This window comes from Gavialis gangeticus, unplaced genomic scaffold, assembly GCF_001723915.1.
Source record: "Gavialis gangeticus isolate Ggan-Ray unplaced genomic scaffold, GavGan_comp1, whole genome shotgun sequence".
NCBI classification, from domain to species: domain Eukaryota; kingdom Metazoa; phylum Chordata; order Crocodylia; family Gavialidae; genus Gavialis; species Gavialis gangeticus.
Window position 1 is genome coordinate 75,229,643 of NW_017729022.1, and position 13,896 is coordinate 75,243,538.

General features: G+C 43.5%; 1 protein-coding gene across 1 annotated transcript in view; it reads right to left on the reverse strand.

The window, feature by feature from the left end:
- The window catches only part of KDM7A (lysine demethylase 7A), a 69,543-nt gene that overhangs the window by 19,805 nt on the left and 35,842 nt on the right, over window positions 1–13,896 (reverse strand). Inside the window, exons 10-14 of the mRNA XM_019515826.1 lie at window positions 10,943–11,034; window positions 7,974–8,063; window positions 6,836–7,045; window positions 5,103–5,227; window positions 3,023–3,183 (exon numbers count right to left, since the gene is read on the reverse strand). Of these exons, the coding sequence (XP_019371371.1) occupies window positions 3,023–3,183; window positions 5,103–5,227; window positions 6,836–7,045; window positions 7,974–8,063; window positions 10,943–11,034 (678 nt within the window). The remainder of the gene's footprint in view (window positions 1–3,022; window positions 3,184–5,102; window positions 5,228–6,835; window positions 7,046–7,973; window positions 8,064–10,942; window positions 11,035–13,896) is intronic.

A 13,896-nucleotide genomic window follows, 5' to 3' on the forward strand; every position in this document is an offset into this window, starting at 1 on the left:
CCGAGCACAGCCAGGAGTGACCAGGAACAACAGTCACAAGCTAGCAGAGGGTAGGTTTAGGTTAGACATCAGAAGGCGCTATTTCACGGTCAGGGCGGCTAGGGTCTGGAACCAACTTCCAAGGGAGGTGGTGCAGGCTCCTACCCTGGGGGTTTTTAAGAAGAGGTTAGATGAACACCTTGCTGGGGTCGTTTGACCCCAGTACTCTTTCCTGCCATGGCAGGGGGTCGGACTAGATGATCTTCTCAGGTCCCTTCCAACCCTAGAAACTATGAACCAGTTTGAGCCAGATCAGTTAAGTCTGGTACATTCAACCAGGTTTAATCTCAAACCAGTTTTGGCCATTTTCAAAGTGGGTTATGTGCACTTGATCGTGTTCTGTTACAGGTTTAAACCAGTTTCTAATCACTTAAACTGATTTATGTATAATGTCTGTCCCTAGCCCTGGTGGAACCCCATGAAGTAGCAGAAAGATGAAAAGAGATTATATCCATTATTAGGTTGATATGAACAGTTTTCAGATTAAAACACTGTATCAACAAGAAAGGTCAAGGTGCTTTATACATCCTGCTTAATAATCCAGGATAGGGACTCTTATTCAAGCAGAGAAAAAGCTAATCTGGGAAAAGTTTTATTTATATTGAACACTCTCAATGTGCTTGCTTGCAATGCAATGACCTATTCACTAATGAAAATTCTAGAATTATATGTTCCTGATACTCCAATCTTGTAATCTCTAGGTGAGGTTACAAATTATAATTAGATCATGTTAAGAGAACTTAAAACTTAACTGAACACACATTAAGGCTCATTAACAACTGAAATGTTAAGTGCCTTTAGCCATCTTTAAAGAGAAACCACTTTAGGCAAGGATTACATGTGAGCTGTGCCACCTATTTAAAAGTTAACTTCTGGGTATTCACCCAAGATAAAGCCACAAATCTACAGTCCTCCAGTATCCCAAGAGGCACTGCTCCCAGGTGAACTAGCTATTACCCAGGACTCTACAGGCCTGGATTGACAGCTGGGAATAGTTGTGCAACAGCTGGGTGGGGATGAGGTGAGTGGGGAGAGAGGGAGGGAAAAGAGATAAAAGGTGGGGTAGGAGAGCCAGGGGGAGGGGGCATGGCAAAGGGGACAGAAGGAAAGGGCGAGTGGGTGGATCGGGAGCTGCCAGGGTACTGCTACCTCCGCAAATTAGCCCCACCAACCCACTAATTGCCCCCTTCAGCTCCCAGATCACACCCCTGCCACCCCAATTGCCTTCTCTGTCCACTTATTGACCCCCTCCACCCCAGATTAATGCCCTACCCCCCTGATCAGCCCAGAAGTGATGGAGATACCGGTGAGAAACTCTCTCCTCCTTGCCTGCTCGTGGGGTCCCTGCAGACCATGCCACTCTTGCGTACCCAGCTCACGCCACTGCCAAGCTTTGTGACTGAACAGGAGAATCGGAGGGTGGGAGACAGCAAGGAACTGCCAGGCAGATGTGGAGCCCAGTGGGGGCTGGATCTGTGTGTGCAGAGGTAGCACAGGCTACAGGGAGACTACGAGCAGGTAGGAAGGGGGAACCCCTCCACTACTGCTCTCAGGCTGCTTGAGGTGGTATGGCAGCAATCCAGGGGTGGAAGGGGTGATATAGGGACTGATGGGGGGAAGCAGGGTGATTTGGGGCACAGAGGGAATGATCCAAGTGGCATTAAGGACCCTTCCCCTCTGGCAACCTATACTGTGGCTAGAGAGCTGTGGTTTAAATGAGAATGATGCACACGTCAAACATTATTTAAATCTTGAAAACAATCTTAAGTCTTCTCTAATCCATGCTTTTTTATTAGGGGTACACCAATAGAGATTTTTTTTCACTGATACCAATATCTGGTTATTCACCAGGCATATCAGCCAATACCAATCCAGTAACCGATTTACAAAAGCACAGCCTGACAGTGTGCAGAACAGTGCCCTGCCAGTAAGTGTGTGGAGGGGAAGGGGCATGGTGGGGTGCAGATCGATGCCCCCACTGTAAGTGAGGGAGTGGGGCAGGGGCTGGAGCTGGGCCTGGGGGTGCTGCCTGGCCAAAGTGGTAAACAGGACGCTGGCGCAGGGAGTGGGAAAGAGCCGTGAGCAGCTCATCCAGGGGGAATCAGCGTCCCAGAGCTTAAAATGGCAGCAGCAGTTCTTGAACTAAAGCTTTTCAAATGAGCTTTAGTTCAAGCACTGCCACCACCATTTTTTAAGTGTGGGCATGCTTTTAGGAGCACAGCTGAGCAGGGTGAGGGCAGATGTGGGCTGCCTGCTGTAGGCTCAGGGCCATCTGCCCTGCTCCCTCTGCCCTGGGAGCCACACACTGGCCACACCACATCCCCAGCCCAACCAGCAGCAGGAGGCACAACTCACTGGCCCCAGTACTTTTGGGTGGGCAGGGGGCCCAAGGCTCCCGGGGAAAGAGGCCCCCACGCCTCCCCCAGGAGGTGCGCAGTGTGGGAAGCTGCCCCTCCTCCCCACCCCACCCACTCCCAGACAAGCTGTCCATGACTCCATCCCACTCCCCACCCTGGCCCTGGAGTCCCATTCACCACCCTGGCTGGGCAGCACCCCCAGTCCCAGCCCTTGCCCCATTCCCTCCATCATCATGGAGGACTCAATCTCCACCCCCCACGCAGCCCCTCCTTCCCCCACACCTCTTCCCCTCCACAGACTTACCTGCAAGATGCTGCTCTGTACACTGCCAGGCTGCATTCCTGGCCACATACAGCCATGCACATGTACGCAGCATCTGGGGCCCCAGCCAGAAAGCATATTGTATTTATTCACACATTATCAACTACACCAGCCAAAAAAAGCTGATAGTTGATAAAAGGAAAAAGTTAACATTATTGGTACCAATCCGATATATCGGTGTACCATTTTTTTTTCCCCCCATTTACTTAGCTCACTGGCAAATTTTCCATTACAGAAAGGTATACAGTAGCATAGTAAGACTCCTCTGATCACCAGAGTACTAGACTGTCAAAAGCAAGCTTACTGTTTAGTGGTTTCTGGGCATCTCCATTCCCTTCTCCTTCCAAGCCTGAAGTCTCATCTTCTATCTTGATAGTCCTTGTCTTTTTTGATCTTGTCCTGTCATCTTCATCTTCGCTATCTGCTGTGTAAAGACTCCTATCCATAAATGGTTGTCTTTCATCTCTACCTCAGAAGAAAAATAAAAAAAATTTAAAGAAGTTATTAATTGAACAAAAGCTTACATGATTTTTTTCCCTTCCTTGTTACCTGCAATATTCTTTTGGAAGCACAACAGTAGAGAGACAGCAGAACCGGAGGGCACAAAATTCTCACACCATTTGCCTACTTCTTTCTCCGTTACCATGCATTTTTCCTGACTATAAAATCGCCATGTAGCAAAATACCTGACTTTGCATTTTGCTTTTCTATTTGTGAACCAATTGTCTCAGCACATATTTCTGAGAAAAACACCACCTCATGTTCCTTCTGTATACTGGTCTTTGAACATATTAAACTTAACCCTGCTTTTTAAAAATGAAAATTATGGTTTTTTGTAATGTTTACTTCTCTGTAACAAATTTGCGCATTTCTTTACAGTTTGAAGGTCACTTTCCAATACAATTTATTAATCAATCAGTTGAATGTAATGCTGTTCCCAAGGACTATGCAAGATACCTATCCTTTCCCAACATAACATCCAAGTGCCTCTTTGCTACTCCCAGAACAAAGTACAGGAGAGTAAATGGATCCCCTTCTCCAGTCTGTTCCCAGCATGAATCTTTCTTGTAAGAGCCAGGAAAATAAAATACAAGAGGATTTGAACAACAAATCAGAGAGACAGGAAAAGGAGAGGCAGGGCTAAAAGCAGGTGAGCTGCACATCCGCATAGTGGTCAGAGGTCTGCAGGAGTTGCAAAGACATTGGGTACGTTTCTGCAGCGTCCCTTTCCTGAGTTATTCATTGCAGCAGATGGAGGCTGTGGGAAGCTTAACCAGTAGTACAAACACGACAGCATAAAGCCAGTCATGGGTGGATCAAGAGGGGATGGTCTCTCTGGGTAGTTTCCCCTGATCCCAAATGCTTGTTTCTGTGATGATGCTGGAAGGCAGTGGAGGCCAGCTATTGTCATGCTGTGAGGACAGGAGGCAACAGCATATGTGGGGTACAGTTATAGACCCACCCCCCATCTGCCCCATGGTCAGAGACTGAGGGGGGCATAAGGAACCGTATGGGAAGGGGGTCTGGGTAAGAGAATGCTGGGGGCCATGAGGTGCTTATTTGGTGGGGCAGGGGGAGGTCACAGTCACCCAGGGGCTTTGTGAGTAGGGGAGCGTATAGTGTAGAGGAGCATGGGATGAGGGAGGCTAGGTGATATGGAAGTGAGGATATGAGGGGCAGATGGGGCTTGGAAGGTTGTAGGGTCTATGGGGATGAACTGGTATGTGAAGGGGGCAAGAGAGATTATGAGTGAGGAGCCCCAGAAGGTATGAAGGACTACAGTGAGGTTTGATTTCTCAGAGGGGCAGAGGAGGGCTCAGTGGGGCATGAGGGAGGTGGTGGTGGGTCACGATGGAACTAGTCTGTGCAGGGTGTAGTGGATTCATGGAGGCAGTGGTGGGGGGCAACACAGAACTCAGTAGGGCAGACTGAGTCTGATGGGTTTGGGCCACAATTGGATGGGGCCAAGCATGGGGATATATTGAATAGCAGGGGACCGAATAGAGCCACAGGGCATTTGACATGATAGGGGCAGTGCATAAAATGGCAATGAGGGCCACCTGGGGGCTAAATAGGAGTACCTGGGGGACCCACAGGTTGGGGTGCAGGGAACAGATGTGTCCGTGACTACACTGTGTGGGGTGGTAATACATGTACCCCCTGGCACCGGGTGCCTGCCCCAGCTTGGAACCAGCAGTCAGCCCTCAATCATATTTGTTCTTTTCTTGGATCATAAGCTGAACAACAGTCTCTAGGCTCCTAACATATTAGTAAAGCTTGTACTTCACTTTTAAATTGGAGAAATAAATGTATTGTACTATATACCACACCACCTGCACACACCTTTTCAAAACCCTAGATATTCACAAGACAGCTTCTTATACCTGATAATTCTTCCATTTGAGAGCAGAAGGCGTAAATCATTGTCCTTTGTTCTCCATTCAGGTACTGTAGAAGATGGCTGAAAGGGCTTATTAAATCTTCCGTTCAGTTTAGAGTTTCCTGTATCCTGGAGAATAAAAAGGGCTGTTTATTATTCCCTCAATCAAATAAGGAAGTTTAAATATTTTTTCCCCCACCTCAATAGTCCACAAGAGTCCGCAGTCTCCAAGTTCACATTGAACCTCTGATACATAGCAGAAAAAAACGTCAAAATAGTTATCAATGACTGAAGTGACTTGATTAGGACAAGTATGGATACAAGGAATCCATTCTTAATGCAATTCATTCCATCAACCTTTGGGGTACCTCCTTATTGTAAACTACCCTCTATTTAAAAAAAAAAAAAATCTTTCTAGACCAGTATGATAAAACAATTTCCACTAGAAGTTATCACTGTTCCCGACACATAGGAATAGCAACAAATTGATGCAAACCAAAAAAACTGAGTTGCCCACTGCAACTGGTATAAAGCCTCTTAAATGTTACCCAGAAACCTGCTCTCAGAGTAGCAATTTGAAAATGCTTCAGAGGAAGGTGAAATCCTAACAGGTATTTGGCATTATGGTATATGTGGAACATTCTTCTGAAACAGAAGTGTTTACACTCCTTAAAAATGCTATTTTCCCTTACCTCAAGGCTGTCAAACTGGTAGTGCATGGTCTGCATCATGCAAAGGGCCAACACATGGCCTGTGTGCCCTACCAGCTGCCTCTACCATTGCATGCCAACAGCCCTGCCTGTGTGACCGAGTGATCCGCGCGAGTGGTGGTTCAACAGCCCTGCCCTATCTAATAAAACATATTTCTTATTAACGAAATAAAAGGAAAATACTTTTAGAAATGTATTTTTGCTTCAATTACATCATAAAAAAGCTTCACAGGTTACTCATCTCTGGGTGCATCTACAACTGCAATTAAAAGGTGAAGCAATAAACTCCAGACCTGTTTGAGCCAAAATAAACTACTCCCAGGTGCAGCATTGGCATGTGCGCCCAAGACAGCAGCAATTTGAGCCAGGACAGACCAGCCCTGGGCTGGCAGGTGGTACCAGGGTGTTAGTCCCAAGCTCCAGGTGGTGGAGAGGCTGGCTGGCGCACAAGGGTGCCGAAATGCAGAGCTGCGTGGCTGGCAATAGGCAGCTCTCACACTTCAGCACCCTCATGCCCCAGCCAGCCCGTCACCATCTACACATGGATTTCAGTGCAGTTACTTACTCCGCTGTAAGATATGGCAGAGTTACTTCATTTACTGCACCCTCATACTAGGTGCATATGTAAACAGTGATGCTTTACTGTGTTCAGCTGAATGCTTCTTGCTCCTATAGTATACTTCTTGCTGCTATATTATAAGTAGTAATGGGAGGAACTAATTAACTATTTTACATAATGTTTCCATATATTTCTTCTTAAGAAATCTGAACTAAATAGTCCCAACACTTTCAGAAAGCCCATTCAGTATAAAAATAGAAGATAACAAAAAGATCCTATTTTCTCATATGATACCAGGTAAGGGAAAAATATTTTAGGGCAACATGTACCACTCACTCATTATTCAGTGCCATTATAACATGCTTATCCTATTTTACACATCCTAGTTTTATTCACCTTCCTAATACAGCTTGAAATTTCTAACTTTCTGGGTTTTTGTTTATTTCTTCCATGAAATGTAATACTTACCTCCTCCCATGGGGACATCTCCAGCCTTTTGAGTACTTCCCTTGTATGCAGCTCCAGGATGTCCAGATTAGAAGGAGTTTTGGTAGCATGGTCTCGCAGTTTTCTCACCTTTCGTCTGGAATGATGAGGGGAGGTTGCTTCATGTGACGATCGCGAAGCTGGGCACAAACCAAGAATTCCCTGAGTTTTAACTGGCTTGCTGTTTTCCTCCTTTAAATAGAAAATAAATGCATCAGAGTGGTCTTATAGTGACAAGTCCACATATTTAATAAAGATTCTCATCTTACCCACTAAAATTAAAAATTGTAGGAGACAAAACAAAACTAAGTTCTTTAAAGAAGTACTGTGTATATTCTTCTCTGTTTTGTTCCTAGTGACTCCTCTTCTGATTGGAACCTTTAGGTGCTCCTATAACATTAATGTTTAACAATAGCCACTATCACTATGCATGACTATGGCCTAGAAATTCTGGGCACAGCCACTGTATAACACAGAGTAACTTCAATTTTCCTCAGTTCCCAGTATTATTCTATCCCTAAAACTCTGCATATTTCAAAGCGACTAGAAATCTTAAATCATGAGGGATGTAGTAGTAAAAAGGAACACAATCCAGTAACAAAAAGAAAAAGCATGTGATAAAATAAATCAGAAAAATGGTGGTGCACTGGACAAAAAAAAAAACTTAGACAAAAGAATAGGCAAGAAGGGAACCAGACAAATCATTAACAATAAAAACAAAACCTCAGAAAATATAGAGATTCTCAGGTATAAACCATAAATTTTGACTTTAGCTTATTCTCCAAATTATATTAATTATGAGGAAAAATGAACACAAATAATTATCACATTACTATCATTTTAATTCAAAATATTGGTAGTTCGATGCATCAAAAAAAATTCTTACTGGCTTTCCTCCAAAAATTAGCAGGAAAAAAAAAACTGGGAAGTGATACCCTCGAATTCAATTATTCTAACTACAATTACCAGGACATTCTTTTGGCTCACAGTGGTTGTTTAAGAAACATTTTGGTAAACGTGGCGGTTTTATATTTGTATCTCCTACAATAAAGAGAAATATCAATACAATACAAGATGACTGGATTTTGCTGTGTTGTTAAGCAAAGTCTTTTATTCTTACCTCTACAGAACGAATCACTTTAGAAAGCTCTTTTATGAGATGCCCAGGCCTAATGTTGTCTGGAATTTCAAAGGCATGTTCTGTTACAAGCTATATTCAAAGGGTGAAAAAAAAGATAACATAAGAAATTAAGATCAACTCAAAGGTAGCATAAAGCAGAGGAAACTACAAAAAGTCCGGATCCAAAGAAAATATCTTAATTAAAAGTCCTTAAATAGTTAGAAGAAATTGACAGTGTGATTATATATACACACCCTGGAGCTGTCAGAGCTCTAGAAAGCAAAAAGAGTGTGGCCTAACAACAACACTGAATGTTTGGTCCCAAAGTATTCAAGGAAAGTGAAACCATCATCTATCCCCCAGCATTTTAAAATCAAGGAATCTGAAGTGTGAATACAAAGCTATACTCTTCTTCTTTAACAATCCCTCTCAGTCAAGGATGACTCTTTTCCATGATTGTCTTTATCTGTGAGTCCAAAGATGGCCGATGAGGCTAACTTGGGATCAGACTCTGCTGCAACTGAGGCATGCGTTTCTGTGCAGGGTGGGTGGGTCCAGATTCTCAATTCAGTCCATGACACTTTCTGCTGCTTCCATGTTTCCACCTCCTTTTGTTGGTGTAAGGTTTCAAAGTACTGAGATCCTGCAGCAGACTCTTCCTCCATTTGGAGTGATCCTGGGCAACAGTTTCCTACACGTTGATGTCAATGGCGCATTCTTCCAAGTTGGCTTTCAGGACATCCTTGAAGTGCTTTCTCTGCCCTCCTCTTCAGTGTACACCTTGACTGAACTGGGAGAATAAAAACTTGCTTCTGGAGTTGGACATCTGGATGACATGGCCAAACCAGCAAAGTTGATGATGTTGGATGATCTTTGCCTCAATGCTTAGGGTGTTTGCTTGCAAAAGGACACTAATATTGGTACTTTTATTTTCCCAATGGATTTGAAGCTATACTGATAATCTACTTAAATAACTACAACAACTAGTACTGTAAACAACCTCTTTCCCTTAAGTCCAGTCAGTATGGAACCCCATTTTGGGGAATGTAATTAGTAGTAACAAACCTAAAAACAAATGGATTCCAAGGAAATCAGACCCAGCTCAGACTCAGCATTCAAGAGTAATGCTGAATAAAGGCATAAACTGATCACTAGGCAGCTGCCTTGCATATTTACATTTCTGGATGAGCCAGGAAAGCTGTTTTACAGCTTGTAGAGTGCCACACGAGACCTTATGATTTTTAAAAAATGTGAGAGGACATAATGATGTTATATGTTCAAGGTATCACACTCATCTTAAGGATGATTAAGGGTCACCTTAATGGGCAAGGTATCACACTCATCCAGCCCTGAGGGCTCAATCCAATCCATGTACAAGCCCTGCACCCCTCAGGGTCAGGTGAGTTAGATACCTTTGCCCTGGGGGGCAGGGAAGTGCTATCACTTTATCCCCCGCAAGGAGGAAAGGTCCCTATTCTCTGACGTTACACATTAGTCCTCCTTACTACTGCCTTCATGTCTAAATGGTTTAGTAAAGAGCATGTAGATAAGCCATTTCTGTAAACAAGTGTAACAGACTAAAGCAAGAGTTATAGTACACCAGATACCAATGAGGCAAACAAAACGATATGCCCTTTTTAGCACCAAGAAGCAAGTGTACAGGCATTCAAGTACAGGAAAAAAATATGGCAGCTCTGCAAAGAAATGTTTGCTCTTTGTAACAGCAACTTCACAGCAGTACAACTATTTCCAGCACCGCATGTACTGCCTGTCTAGTTATGGGAAGCCATAGGCATGCCTCAGTCCTCCAGCATCCCAGGCAGCTGTGCTCCTCACTTCCCCTCCACCCCCCAGCTCCAAAGAGTCTGTCTGGCACCCCAAACTCTACTGCCCCACACAGGCAGAGCCAGCTCCCAGATCACCACACAGCACCAGCCTTTGCGAACACAATAAAGTCCTTCCTGCAAAAAAGGGCAGGAATCTACCTTCCAGAGCCTCCTGCCATGCCAAAAATATCTGGTTCTGTTGTGTCAGCATCTCTGGCATTATCATCAAGCGAGGCTGAAGGAAACACACCAAGCAGGGGGCTGATTCTGCCCAGTTTAGAACTAGGGATGTTTTTGTAAGATAAAAGTAATAGCTACTACCCTATAAAAACCCAAGGTAGTATAGAAAACAAGGTCGCCAACCAGAAACTCATAGGTGACTGCGCTTGTGTCCCAAGTCCTTCTAAAGTCAGTGCTCTGCAAGTAGGAAATGCCATGGCAGGAGTGAAGGGGAGACTACTCTGTGCCTCTCCCAAAGTAGAGGCAATGTCCAAATCTTGTAGGGTAGTAGTATAGTTGGGAAATCTGCATGTGCTTGGCTACTATAATTCATAAATTCCATGTCTAAGATAAAGGAGAGTCTCTGTAGTCCCCACCTCCTAAAATGAAACCAGCATTAGAGCCTGCCCTCCCTACCCACCCCCTCATCCCTAACCAACTTCCTGTGAGTTGATAAGAAAAGTGAATCACAGTGCCAAGGCTCACTGGACAGCCAGGGACATCTCCCACTATGAATTTACCTATATCAACTTGGTTGGTGCTACAAAATTTCCAAAAAAAAGTAGTATTACAAATGAACATCTGATCAGAACCATATATTCCATGTTAGGATTTTTATCTAACCATGATCTTCTCCTGCAATGAAGTGATACTTAATGTGCTCACTAGTGCATTGCCAGAAGCTAAATATAACAAGTTTGTCACTGGTCTGGCATGGTTTTAAGGGCATGCAACATAAAACCACCTCAAACAGTTCTCCCCTAAACCATCCATCCATCCATCATTACTAGATGGTCTTCCAGTGTTTATTAACAGAAGCAAGTTCCATAAAACAGCAACGAAGTTCTAAAAGCACATTCTTGCCTTTTTAGAACCCCGTGAAAATGTAAGATCAAAGAGATAAACAAAACCACTTACACTTACTTCTTTTTTCATCCATAACTTTAAAGCAGTAAGTAAAGCCTTCACGCCTTGAACTAAGTAGTTTTGGGGCTGGAAACCATCTTCTCTCAGTTCTTTAAAAAAAGAAAAAGAAATAAAAGAAGGACGCAAAAATTTCAATTTAAACACACACTATAATGTAAAAATAAAATTTGACACACCTCTCTTAACCAACAAAGAAGCCACTATGTGAAGCTATGGAAATGGGTGACAAATATGAATGAAATATAGTACTGTGTTTGAACTTGTCATACCAAAAAAGTATGAGGGTTTTTTGTGGGTTTTTTTTTAAATAAAGATGAAATATGTAAAATCTATTTTCACTGTGTGAATCAAGCTAGTTATGCCACGTGTTACAGATTAAGCTCATTCAGTGCCTGGGGAAGTGTGAAAGGGATGGTGGGGATTGGGAAGAAGAGAAGTCTTACCTGGCTGTGCTCTCTGAAGGCAGCTGCTGCAGTAGCACCAGCCCCCAAGGCAGCAGCCCTTTGATGCAGGCTCCCTGGGAGCTATGCTTGGTGCTCTGATCACCTCTCCCCCAGATATGCTAATAGAAGCATGGATGTACTGTTACAAAAATCCCTGGGAGGGAGGGGTGGAACCATTCCCTTGTCCCTCATCCCCCCAGATTTACTGCTGAGTGCAGGGCTGCACTGCCCAGCTCCTATGGGCAACATGCAACAGGCTGCAGAACAGGTTTACAGAAAGCCTCCACAGGCATGGTTCACACTAAAAATCTCTAGTGTATCATGCAAGAAAAGCAGAGGTTTTCTATATTTTGTTCTCCCTGTAATATTTGGACAAGCAATCTTTGCCCAGAATGCCTCCAATTCTTGCAGTCCCCAATCTCAAGTCACAGAACTCACTCATTTCAAGTTAGCTGCCTTATACTGTTTCCAAACTTTTCCCAACATCCTAACAATTAATGCAGGGACTTCAAGCAAGAGCAGCACTTATCCCTCTTTGCTTAATGTTCTTTTCCCCTCTCCTTCCATAGATGTGCTTGTGAAGATGAGTTCCCTGCCCCCCACCTCATTTTAGACAGAAGAGTGATGATGAGAGAGTTGCTGGGAGATACTCATGGGGGAAAGAGAGAGAATACATCTAGCTCAGATTTGCTGGGTTCCTTATGTTCCTTCCCACTCCACTGGATAGCATATTAAGCCAGCTACTAGCTTTTTCCCCTTCCCTAGCCAAGAATTCTTTTCAGCTACTACGCATCTCTTTTTGTTCTCCTAAACTGGGGTGATGACTGTTTCTTGACAGTGTGGGAAGAAGCAATGGTCCATAAGCTGCAACAAAAGCTTCAGTTTTAAAAGTTTCTGATAACTGTGGAACAGCAGCATTCCCACCTACCACAGCAGTTATAGTACCACAAAATATCCTCTCCCTTATTCAGCAAGCTGTACAAATTAGCATTAGCGTGGAAACCTTCCACTGAAGTTTTCACTTAAGCTCTATTCTCAATTCCCCCCTGAAAAGTAGGTTTTCATTGCCATAGTCATGATAATGGTATATTCTTTGTTAGCCATTACGTGTAGTACTGTTTCTTTAAAATGTTTGCTCCCACCTTGGCTCCCGGCTCAGAACAAAGTTACCAGCCACATAACCTGGGTAGTGCTCTCTTTCTCTCCTGAGCTAGTTCAATCTCCCCATCACTGTGGAGCCACAAGATAACAATAGCAAGACAAGATGCATCTATAAAGGAAGCGACTCCTCTCGAATCTTACTACTCTCACTTACATTACTGACCTATGAAGAAGCAAAAAGATCAAAAAGAACCCCAAATCCAACGATGCATCCTTCTTACATAAGAAGGACTTTAATGGAATACAGAAACATGCTCTTACATTTTTACTCACTGGCCTCAATCTCACATAAATCCAATTTATTTCAATCACTACCATCTAAATAATGACTAAAGAAAAATATGACATGTATTGGCAGTCTGTCGCCTTCTATGACTATCTGTATTTTAGGACAGGAAGTATACCTTGCTGTTAGCCGTCCCTTGATACGAGGATGATTGTAAAGGAAGTAGTTTCAAAAAGGTAAATCTTTCATCAAAGTAAGCCTCAGAATCAAAAGTTCAGGCATCCAGATTGCAATTCCTGGCTCCAACTAATCTTTCTTCTAATTACTGAGGTTTTAATCTCCAACTCATGTTAGGGTAAGAGACACCCAGCTGTGCCCTGGGGGAAAGCATTTTTCTCTCTTGTCTACAGCACTTTGTACAACTCAAGAACACAAAATCAAAAGCACTAACATTCTTTTAGACTTCTATCAGTTTCTAGCATAGATGCTTTACATGCATATACTGGTACCAGAACAAACTCAGATAACTAGTCAATTACTCTCAAAAATTGTGACAAGTCAAATCCTGAAAACAAATCACTAGCTAAGTATTCCTCTGGGGCAGAACCATATTCTGTATCCTAGAAGCTCTGTACGTTATTATTGCCCAGAGTAGATACAGCCAGAACAATTGTTCTGAACCAGTTCTCTTCCCATGGGTTCACTAAGAAGAGTCTGGGGAACTAGAAGAATAGAGTCCTTCAGTAGCAGAGGTATCAGATCCTCCCAAATCTCCAATGCAGGAAGCTGTAAGAGATTAACAGACAGACGTCTGTCAAAACCAGGATTCAGACCACTTAAAAACACTTATATGCACAGAGCTGAAGTAAGTTGGGTCCCTGTGGACAAAACCAGTACCTGCAAAGTTGAGGGGAACTCAGCTTGCAGCTTGTTTTCAAAAACCTATTTTCTTAATTAAGGGACAGGCTAGAGATGAATTTTACTCAAAACCATCAAACTTGGAAAGAAATTATTCTCCTTCTAGAGATTCTCCTAAATTTCAACACCTGGTAACATCACACAACCAGAAAACTGATCATGCAGCTGGTGTAGTAATTTGTCTAAAAGGAACCGGGGGGGGG